The sequence below is a fragment of the Limulus polyphemus genome, unplaced genomic scaffold, assembly GCF_000517525.1.
Source record: "Limulus polyphemus unplaced genomic scaffold, Limulus_polyphemus-2.1.2 Scaffold568, whole genome shotgun sequence".
NCBI lineage: Eukaryota > Metazoa > Arthropoda > Merostomata > Xiphosura > Limulidae > Limulus > Limulus polyphemus.
The window spans coordinates 1-12,293 of record NW_013666178.1 but is presented as its reverse complement, the minus strand read 5'-3'; the positions used below and the strand labels follow the sequence as shown (position 1 = coordinate 12,293).

At 35.3% G+C, this 12,293-nt stretch overlaps 1 protein-coding gene across 1 annotated transcript in view; it reads left to right on the top strand.

Moving 5' to 3' along the window:
* The window catches only part of LOC106459150 (potassium voltage-gated channel protein eag-like), a gene marked incomplete at its 3' end in the record, with an annotated part of 96,006 nt that extends 84,918 nt beyond the window's left edge, over positions 1 to 11,088 (top strand). Inside the window, exons 6-7 of the mRNA XM_022385578.1 lie at positions 7,750 to 8,172; positions 10,662 to 11,088. Of these exons, the coding sequence (XP_022241286.1) occupies positions 7,750 to 8,172; positions 10,662 to 11,088 (850 nt within the window). The remainder of the gene's footprint in view (positions 1 to 7,749; positions 8,173 to 10,661) is intronic.
* Between the last annotated feature and the right edge of the window lie 1,205 nt (positions 11,089 to 12,293).

The following is a 12,293-nucleotide window of genomic DNA, read 5'->3' as shown; positions in this document are numbered from 1 at the left end:
AAAGTACTGTGGAAATGGTATGTTTTCAACAATTATCCATTTATCACTAGATAATATAAAATTTCCTTCTTCAACAAATATCACACCCACCTTATTTTCTACTGGGATCATATTTACGTTCTGTCCAGCTACAACTCCTACCATCAGTAACACAAGGATCAAGGTAAACTTATAGATATATCTAATACTAATACCTATAATTAAGATATTCAATAAAATATATATCAACTAAATACTCATAAGTTTGTCTTACCTCACTTAACTACAGTTATCGTGTTTTTGAAAGCCTCTAATACATTATCTCTCACTTCACTGGATTTATTATTAACAACTTTCATATCATTCTTTGGTTTGTGTACAATTCTTGTGGAACAAACCTCAATCATCTTGTCCTATTTGTAGGGGTCACATCTGGTTGAATTATTACGGGGCCACGTTACCTAAGACTATAGTCATGAGTTATTGTTTCAACCTGTGTCGTCACTGGTGTACTTACTACTTCGTCAGTTACTGCTGCACTACTTTCACTACTAGTGTCACTAATTGGAGTATCCTCTGTTGTTATAACTTCATCACCCAATACAACAAAATTTTCTTCTAAGTCTGGTTCTTCAGTATCTGTTATCTCGTTATCCTCAAGAAATAAGTCAATCTCGTTTGAATTCTCAATTTCTGTTTGTATGTTCTCATTTTGATTGTATGTTTTTGTTTCGTCAGCTACACATTCATACTGATAAGGCTTATAATCCTTTAACTTTTTAACCTATTCACATGCACTAATTGCTTACTTTTCTGTAAATCCCTTGAATTTCAAAATTAACTGTACAGGTTCTTTCCATAATTTTGCCAGCTTTTTAGTGTTTCTTTGTTGAACTATTGGGGTGTATAACAATACTTTGTCTCCCAACCTTATTTCACTATTTTGCACCCTTTATTTGCTTGTTTCTCTCTATGTTAACAGCTTTAGTTAAGTGTTTGTTAGCTAACTTAAATGATAATTGCATTTGCTATAATAGCTCTGCCTTGTAATCATAATCTACTGCCTAATTTACTCCTCTAGGAGTTAATATCTCCTGCAGAGGCAGCATGGCATATATAACATGTAGTAGAAAGAATAGACTTTTCTGAATATATTTATTTTCAGCACTTCTATATATTAATAATGACAAGGGGATCTGCTCGTCCCAGATTTTCTGATCTTTTCACAATATTAAAAGATCATATCTAATAAAGTACTATTGAATCTTTCCAATAGGACTTAAGCAGCTAGGTGGTAAGCAGTGGTCTCTATTTTCTTAACACCTAGCAATTCACAAACTCCATTTATTAATTTAGAAATGAAGTTGCTAATCCTATCTGTTAGTAAATGCTACTATTTGGTTCATGAATGCTTTGGTAACTGTTTCTGCTTTCTGATCTGGTAAGCATATTGCCGCAGGAAAACAAGTCAGGTGGTCTGCGACTACTAAGACATATTTGTTTCCGATAGGATGTAGGCAATGGGCCTAATATATCCATACCTATTAACTGAAAAGGCATAGCTAAACTTGGCATTCTCTGTAGTGGAGCATTCCTAAAGTGTGAGCTAGTCTTTCACTTCTGACATTCTATGCATGATTCACAACATCCTTCAATATTTGTTCTCATATTCAACCAATAGAATATTTTACTTATCCTACTGCACGTTTTTGCGAAAGTTAAGTGGGCTGCGAATGACCTATTATGATAAATTTTCATGAGTTTAGTTTTCAAACGATGCGGTACAAATATCTGCAATGTTCTTTCGTTATCAGTCTTTTTACATAAGATATCTGAATCTAATGTGTATTCTGTATCTCCTCCCTGTAATACTCTTAATGTACTTATCAGTTCATCTTTTTCTAAATCATCCTCAGTTTCTAACTTTGCCTCTTTTATTCTGTTAATTGTCTGTTTTTCCTCAATTTTTTGGATTTCCTACTCTAATTCTACTTAGAGCATCAACATTAGAATGCTTTCTACATGGTTTATGCACTACTTCAAAATCATAATTCTGTAACAGTAATGAGCATCTTGCTAATCTAGAGGATGGATCTTTTAATGAAATTAACCATCTCAATGGTGTATGATCTGTAATGATAGTGAACTTCCTACCATACAGATAGCATTGGAGAGTTTTAATTCCATGCATTACAGCTAAGCATTCCTGCTCTGTAACTGAATAATGTATTTCAGCTTTTCCTAACTGTCTACTCTGATAAGCTATAAGGTGTTCCTTTCCATTTTCGTCTAACTGTGATAGAACTGCACCTATAGCAAAATCGGATGTATTTGTGCTGAGGATAAACTCTTTACTGAAATCTGGGTAACTTAGGATTGGCGCCTTTAATAATGCATCTCTTAATTTTTCAAATGCCTTCTGTCTTTTGTCTATCCTCTGAAATGCTATTTCTTAGTTTGTTCCATTAAGGGTTTTGCCAATAATGCAAAATGTGTCATAAACCTTCTATAGAATCCTACGAATCCTAGAAATGCCCGAATATCTTTCACTGTTTTTGGTACTGGAGAGTTTTTACACCATCTGCTGTTACAAAGTGATCTAAGTATTCTACTTCTGTTTTCAAAAATTGGCATTTACTTGATTTAAGCTTTAGATTTGCCTTCCATAACCTATCAAGTATAAGTGCTCTTCAAAACTCACTGGAAACACTATGACATCATCTAGATAAGAGAAACATTCTGAATCTTGTAGTCTTGATAATACTACATCCATTAACCTCTCAAATGTTTAAGGGGCATTGCAAAAGCCAATTGGCATTCTATTAAACTGGTATTTGCCCGAAGGTAACACAAAAGCAGGTTAGCTTTATCTTGTTCTATTTCTACCTGCCAATATCCACTTTGTAAGTCCATAGATGAAAAGTACTTACTCTTATCTAACCAGTCTATAGTTTCTTGAATATTGGGTAATAGGCAGATGTCTTTGACTACTACACCATTCATCATCCCAAAATCCACAGAGAGGCTTCATTTTCCATTCTTTTTAGGAACTAATACAACTGGGGATGCATATGGACTATTACTGTCATCTATTACTCCTTCTTCAAGCATCTTTTTTACACATTCTTTTATTCTACTCTGTGCTTCTCTGGCACTCTATGGGGTCTCTATAGGGCTTACTGTCGTTTATCATTATCGTATGTTTAATTTTATTTGTGCAACCATTAGGATCATTTTCTCTTACAAATATATCTCCGTACTCCTCTGACAACCTTATCATTTGTGGTTTTGTTTTGTCCTTCACATTTCCTAAGATAGAAACCCAATCTATCCTGCTTTGTTGTGTCTGTTTCTTAGTGATTTCTAAATTATGCTGTCCTACTGCAGTTAATTCCTCTTTACTACTAGCCTTACCTGCTACTATATACTTAGGAAGTATTACTTTTACTTCATTAATTTTCAACACTTTTATAGGCACTGTATGGCTCTCTCAGACACGTTACTAATACTAATACTTGGAACAGAAGATATAAGCACCTGTGTCAACCACTAACCGACATGCTATACACTCTATTTCTATTAAACCTACTGGTGACACTTCATTAACACTATGGACATTCAATATCTTATTCCATACTGCCATAACTAGATCTACTTTTACTCGGTAATCCCAGTGGAGATTGTGTTTTTTGGCTCTCTATAGGCTGGATTTTCCTGATATTTACTGAGAAATTTCTGTTAGAAGTTCCAGCCATTGAGGCTTTTCTGTTTTCTGAGTTCAGTGAGCTTCTACAATTTTAGGCTTTGTGGCCTTTCATACCACAATTAAAACATGCTATCTGCTCATTTCTCTTCTGTTTTAAGAAACAGTTCTTTGCTAGATGGCCCACCTTGCCAGAATTAAAACACTTAAAGCCATTGGGCTTATTCTGCTTGTTCTGCCAGTCTATGTGATTGCTTTTGCTACTATTCACTACATTTGCTGCAAATTGTGGGGGCTTATATATCTGTTTTTCTCTTCGCTTCTCTCGAGTAGCTACTTCAATTAGATCTAGTAAGGACATGTCAGGCCAAATAACTTTATTTATGTTTCTGTGGGCTGCATTATTAAGCAAACCTTGTCCATGATCTGATTTTAAAGTATCCTGAATCATCAGTTCGTTTGGGTGTTTATAAATCCTGCATAGTATGTTACCTAGCTCTTGTAGCTTATGTACAAACACACTGACTGGCTCACCTCATTGCTGAATCAAGCTTTGTATCTGCATCAGAATTGTATTTGGTGCCTCTCACTTTCTGTATTTTTCTACTATCCCATGCAAAATATGAAAATCTGCAGTTTCATGTAGTTCGTCACAAGCCCTAATATAGTGCTTCACTTCACCTGCTGTTCTCATTATCAAAATGTCTGCTTTTTGGGTATCAGCCCAGCTTGAAATTCTAGCAGCTTAATATAAAGCATCAATAAAACCCTCGACGTCCTCGTCGAGTCTGCCATGAAATAACGGTATTGCACCCATTAAGTTTATAGCACTATCTGGACCTACTTGTGTGAGCTGATCTGCCACAGCTTCAAAATGTGCATCAGCCCTTTTATCAGCTCATGGCCATGCACCCTCATCTGTAGTAGTATTTAGGTTTGTAGTATTAATAGCCATGGCAATTTACCTTTTTGTTACTTAAATTGTCTTACACTACTTATAGTGCTTAAACTAACTTACTTACTTCTACTCTCTTCTTTACTCTAACCAACCTGTCATTAGTTACTCCAAAATTCTTGTCGACTGTACCTGTTTGTAACAAAAGGCCATGTAAGATAATCATTTGGAGTTTGACTTTAAAATCCAGTTACAAATAGATTTATATTAAATCTAGGTATACACTCATGAATGTAGTACACAAGTCACTAACTCGAGAAATTTTACAGTTAGAATAAAGAATTGACTTGCAGACTGAGATTCAAAAACACAAACACTTTAATTCAATATATTAAGATGCTGAGACATAGTTTACCTTACTTTCCTTAATATTAATTGACTTAAATCTATTTCTAACTATGCTATACCACTGAGAGAAATAGTAATTGTTACTTGCATTGAGGTTGAATGGTGATTGTTCTGGGTTGACCGGAAGATGAAAGTCTTCATTGTTTCTGAGAAATATGGATCCGGAAACATTGATCAGCAGGACTACTACTCTATCAGCAACGTCAGAGAACCTTCTGCAATAAGTCCAAGGCATTTTCTTCAGAATTGGAAAGACTGACTTTGAGCCCAAAAATATGGATTTTTATACACATTTTCTTTAATATTCTTATGATTATTCGAATAGTGTATTCATCAACTCACATTTAGATCTGTCATTTAATTGTTTGAAATTTGTTGACTTATCGTAATTCTCGGAACTGAAACCAAAACTAATCCAATAATTGGTTATGATCGAAGACGGTAAATTGGCAGCCTTTTTCCATATATTTCTCCTCGTCTTCCTTCTTATCAAAGTACTGCCTGGTTTCCTTTCGAATGCTTTGTATAATGGCCTGGCATGGCCAGGTGGTTAGGGAGCTCGACTCGTATTCTACGGGTCGCGGGTTCGAATCCCTGTTCCACCAAATATGTTCGCCCTTTCAGTCGTTGGGGCATTGTAATGTGACGGTCAATCTCACTATTCGTTGGTAAAAGAGTAGCCCAAGAGATGGCAGTGGGTGGTGATGACTAGTTGCCTTCCCTCTAGGTTATTACTACTATATATAGACTTCTAGCGCAGATAGCTCTCAAGTAGCTTTGCGCGAAATTCAAAGTAAACAAACAAGCCGTAATAATCGCTGCTCATGATAACCTTCGTGTAGCTTTGCGCGAAATTCAAACAAACAAATAAACAAGCTTTGTTTAAAATTCATTTCCTACCTTTAACGAAGCTAACACAAAATTTATCATAGCTCTTACTCTGCTACAGTTGTATCTGTTTATTTTCATAAGATAAACAATTGGTTCTCTATACCACCTGGAATTCATCTTAGTTTATATTTGACATATACATTTCATTTCTTGGTCAAGCATCATTCTTTATGCATTCAATAAGTGTGCACGATATTTCTTCTTATTGTATATATGAGTGCCATACATGAACTTTTATGAGATTTATATTTTCTCAGTTATTGAAGCATAAAATGCCTCAAATTGCTGCAAATGCGTCAGTTTAACTTATTTGTTAGGTTACATGTGTTTGCTTGTATATTGTTGGGCATAAAACTGCACAATGGGCTATCTGTGCTGTGCCATTACAACTCCTGAATGGTATGGCTGAGCAACTGGTGAGCTTTTAGCTTATAAACAAAGCAGACTGTCACGCCAAAACATGTCATGATTTACAACTTGTAATTAGACAAAACCGCCCCTTGTGTATAATTTCTGAATGACTTAAGTTAATACATAAGCAAGATTCTGCTGATCTTCATTATTTTTTAATAGATATAAGAAACTTAATTAAAACATTATGTTAAACTGTAGAGTTATTTTTCTTTTCAGAAACGTGTTAGTCAGTTAGTAGTGGAGTTTATACCAGAGGTGTGTAACAACAGCATTTCAGATCTAGCTTTCCTCTGCAACAACTCTCTGTTAGAGGGGGAGAGGGGATTGAGAAAAAGAGTTATTAAAATCTGACGTGATGTTAAATCACGTTTTTGAATGAATAAACTAAGTAATTATTGTAATATTTTTAAATATGTATTTTTGCTGTATTAAATAACAACAGTTATGTCTTTAAGGTTATTGATGAACCACTGTGTGGGTAAGGAAATTATCCTGCCTGTGATTCAACATTTCAAGTATAGTACAGAGTATGTAAAATAATTTTCTTTCTAAAACATTTATAATAACTAGCAGAAACTAGAAGTACTGCTAAAACATTTATGATGGTTGAGGGTTACGGCTTTTATGGTAAGATAAACACCCAGAAAGTTGAGAAAATCTCACGGTAAGCTCAGAAGACTATTGATCCCACTATATCACTAGGAAATACTACCTTCGTACTGACTGGATGCTAATAAAGTATGGCTCTATCAAGACAAAGCACCCAGCAATATGTATAAGTCTACATGCCAAACCCTCTGTAATAGTCCAGAACAAAAAGGTAATTCATACTTTAACAATCACATACAACTATCATGGAATTCTACTCCTTTGGGTTACTCGAATGGACTCTGGTCGACTGTGCACAATTGATGGACTTTTGAAAGCACGTAAAAAGAAGATGGACAGCATTGATCTCAGTGTACAAAATCTTCCCAAGGTGTAAATTGTTCTGCAGCAATAGTATGTAATCAGGGTCATTCCATAGGTGATGGAAGAAGAGGGTGTAAGACCTAGGCTTTCATCTTTGTATCGTTACCATAGATTGTGAATACTCCTCTGTATTATAAGGTGTCATCGTCTGGTGGAGACAAATGTTCTGAGTTATGGATAATAGCTGTTACATATTAACTATCCTGATAACAACGAAACTCGAGGGTTGTCATACTCTGATTATTAGCTTTTATAATATGATAACGAGGACATTTGATGTTATAATATTTCAAGTATTAACTACCACGATCTGCTAATGACAACAAGCAATGGTTACAGTATTATAGGTATTAGCTATGACGAACTGGTAATAACCGATGTTAGCTGTCATGTTTTGACATCATAGTTAAAAGTTATAATATTATATGTATTAATTGTTATGGTCTGACAGCTCACATGACTAATTTAATATTGGCTGACAAAACAGGATTCTTTCCCCCTGGTTCGCTTCCAGATGATGAGCCTGAGTGCCGACATGATGCCCCAGTACCAACAAGAGACTCCCAAAACTCCACCTCACATCCTTCTACACTATTGCGCCTTCAAAGCCATCTGGGATTGGATCATCTTGTGTCTCACTTTCTATACTGCCATCATGGTGCCCTACAACGTGGCCTTCAAAAGCAAAACAAGTGAAGATGTCAGCTTTTTGGTGCTTGACAGTATTGTTGATGTCATCTTCTTCATCGACATCGTTCTCAACTTCCACACAACGTTTGTTGGTCCAGGTGGTGAAGTGGTTTCTGATCCTAAAATCATCAGGATGAATTACTTGAAAAGCTGGTTTATCATAGACCTGCTATCCTGCCTTCCATATGATGTCTTCAACGCCTTTGACCATGACGACGACGTAAGTTGTTTTTCTAGTTTTGGAAGAATTATTTAAACATGGTGACAATAATTAACACCGTGCTCCACTGCTTTCGTTTGCTTTTCTACTTTACATTAATTTCTTAATATTTCTGACTAGGTTATCATACATATCCCCCCTTACCTTTTTTACCACCATTAGATGGTGTGAAAAAAATGATCAAAATATGAGAAACAACTCTTGTAATAAAATATCAGACATCTGATTATAAATTAAACTGTAAGCTTTATAGAGGTGTCGTTAAATACTCATTTAAATTTATCATTGTTTCTCAAGAGTGATATTTAGCTAAATTACGATAAATCCTCTTTAAAACTAAAACAACAAAGTAATTATTTTGCCATACAGGGCATAATTTAAAAACGCTTTACCAAACCAGTATTTTGGCAGAAGGTCTGTGGGTCCAGGGAGCAGTCAACACACTGTAATATTTAATCAAATCAAAAAAGAACGTATATCTTATAAATGTTCAGAAATGTTTGTAATTGTTGCTGTAAACTAAATATTAATAAATAGGATCATTACCAGTTGTCTCCTTCAAACAAGGACTCGATAGCCTGCCCAGTGCCTAAAGGTGGCCATATTACTGATAAGTAAATTATCCTGTTTCTTCTTATAGCAGTGTATTAATAGCTTGGTTAGTATTTAAAGGTGGCCATGTTACTGATATGAAAGTTATCCTGTTTCTCCTTCTAGCAGGGTATTGATAGCTTGGTTAGTATTTTAAGGTAATCATGTTACTGATATGAAAGTTATCCTGTTTCTCCTTCTAGCAGGGTATTGATTGCTTAATTAATGTTTAAAGGTGGCCATGTTACTGATATTAACGTAACTATGGTTATCTTTCAAAAAGGGTATTGTTTGACTGGTCAGTGCTTAAAGGTAATAATGTTAGTGGTATTAGCGTTATCGTGTTTTTCTTTCAAGCAGGATATTGATAGCTCTATTAGTAACTAAAAGCAGTTATGTTATTCATATAAGCGTTGTAACATTTCTTTTTTCAAGCAGGGTATTAGTAGCCTGGTTAGAGATCTGATGGTCATTTTTACTGATATTAACGTTCTTATGTTTATAGTTCAAGCTTGGTATCGGCAGAATGACTAGTAACTAAAGGTGGTCACGCTACTAGTAATGACGTTATCATGTTTTTCTTTCAAACAGGGTATTGGTAGCCTGGTCAGTAAGTAAAGTGAGCATGATACTAATATCAACGTCCTCATGTTTCTCTTTCAAGTAAGGTATCAGTAGCCTGGTTAGTGACTAATTAATATAGATTCGGATACTATAGATAATAACATTATCCTGTCCCCCTTCCAAAGAGGGTATTGTTAGCCTCCTTAATACTTTAAAGCTGGTCATGTTACTTGTACTAATGTTATCATCATTCTATTTCAGACAAGATATTTGTAACATAATCTGTACCTAAAGGTCATATTAGCGATATTAACGTTATCATGATAATATTTCAAGAAAGGTAGTGGTAGCATGATTTATGACAAAATGGGGTCCTATTACTAATATTAACATTCTCATGTTTCTCTTTCAAGAAGGATGTTGATACCTTTATCATTCATTTAAAAGTTTTTATGCTACTGAAATTACGTTATCAAAGTTCCGTTTCAAACAGGGTATTGTTAACCTGGTTTGTGACTAAACGTTGCCAGGTTACTGACATCAACATTACCACCTTTCTTCTTCCAGAAGGGTATCTGGAGTCTGGAGTCTTTTAACTTACTAACGGTGTTTATATTATTGATATTAATGTTATCTTGTTTGTCTTTCAAGAATGGTATTGGTAACCTGGTTCACTTTAAAGCAGGTTGTTTGCAGTTTGGTTAGTGGTTAAAGATAATCTTGCCACTGATATTAATATCATCTTGTTTCTATTTCAGACAGAGTATATGGGTAGCCTAGTTAGTGACTACAGATTCTTTTTTTCAGCAAGATAACCTGTTTAATAACTAATTCGTCGTAATACTGATATTAATGTTATCATGTTTCTCTTTCAACCAGCCTATTAGTAGCCTGGTAAGTATTAAACGTGGTCATGCTACTGATATGAACGATATCTTGTTTTTATCATTCAGACAGAGTATTAACAGCCTTGTCAGTTACTGAAGGTAGTTATGTTTCTGATATTAATCTTATCATGTTTCTGGTCATGTTACTTGTAATAACCTTATCATGTTGCTGGCCATGTTACTTGTATTAGACTTATCATGTTTCTGGTCATGTTACTTGTATTAACCTTATCATGTTTCTGGTCATGTTACTTGTATTAACCTTATCATGTTTCTAGTCATGTTACTTGTAATAACCTTGGCATGCTTCTGGTCATGTTACTTGTAACAACTTTGTCATGTTTCTGGTCATGTTACTTGTATAAACCTTATCATGTTTCTGGTCATGTTACTTGTATTAACCTTATTATGTTTCTGATATTAACTTCATCGTATTTCTCTTTGAAGCAGGGTATTGGTAGCCTCTTTAGCGCCCTGAAGGTGGTTAGATTGCTCAGACTAGGACGCGTCGTTCGGAAGTTGGACCGTTACCTGGAATACGGGGCCGCCATGTTGATCCTGCTGCTGTGTTTCTACATGCTTGTTGCACACTGGTTGGCCTGCATCTGGTACAGCATCGGTCGCAGCGATGCAGAGAACGGCTTTGTGTACAGCTGGCTGTGGAAACTGGCTAATACCACTCAGAAGCCGTTCTACTTCGACTTCTCCAATGAAACCTACAGGACAGAGCTGTCCGGTGGTCCTCCAAGAGGGACTATGTACGTCACATCTCTTTATTTCACTATGACCTGCATGACTAGCGTGGGATTTGGTAACGTCGCTTCGGAAACGGATAACGAAAAGGTTTTCACTATCTGCATGATGATTATAGGAGGTAACAAAAAAGTAGTAATTTTTTTGTCAGTAACGGTAAAAATCACGCAGACACTATTTCTTGTTTAAACACTTACTTTTCAAGCGGAATGATTTAATTAAGTGGTTAATAATTACTCAGAAAATAACACGCAAGTCAATGTAATTCTTTCAACGTGATGTAAACCCGTAAACAGTCTGATAATAAAATATGTAGGCATTTCTAGCATGATTGCAATTATTTGTTTGAAGTGAAGCACAAAGCAACACACACGATAGGTTATCTGTGCTCTACCCACCACGGGTATCGAAACCCGGATTCTAGCGTTGTAGGTCCGCAGACACACCGCTGTGCCAGTGGGGAACTTGATTGAAATTATACAAAATTATAAATGTAAGTGATAGACCGTACTTAAAGTAGTGGTGAATGCTGTTTAATCAAACAGTTACAGCAAATCTTTTCGTGAAACTTGTCTTCTCATACATATTCATTATATATTGTGTTTGGTCGGTTTCTAAAGAATCGATCAAAGGTATCAGAAAAGGTTCTATGTTGATGTTCTTATTGTGTTCCGTTCAACACACTAGATAGCTAACTGTTGTGTTGCTAATTAAAGAAAAGGTGTTATGTTAAGATAAGAAATATGTTATTTTATAATTCTTCGAAAATAAGTCTGTCATTGTTTCATGCTTTTTTTTTCAGCCCATTTTGATCAAATAATCGTGGTTAGCAAGGTTTAATGATAGTGATGGAACAATTGGTTTTAAAATGGGAGAGGTATGTTGTGGTGGAACAGTTGGTATTTAAAATTGGAGGTGAATGATTTTAGTGGAATAGTTGGTTTTAATATGGGAGAGGTATAATTATGGTGGAACAGTTGGTTTAAAACGGGAAAGGAATGATTGTGGTGTGATAGTTGGTTTTAATATGGGAGAGATATGATTGTGGTAGAACAGTTGGTTTAAAACGGGAAAGGAATGATTGTGGTGGAATAGTTGGTTTTAATATGGGAGAGATATGATTGTGGTAGAACAGTTGGTTTAAAACGGGAAAGGAATGATTGTGGTGGAATAGTTGGTTTTAATATGGGAGAGATATAATTGTGGTGGAACAGTTGGTTTAAAACGGGAAAGGAATGATTGTGGTGGAACAGTTGGTTTAAAACGGGAAAGGAATGATTGTGGTGGAATAGTTGGTTTTAATATGGGAGAGATATAATTGTGGTG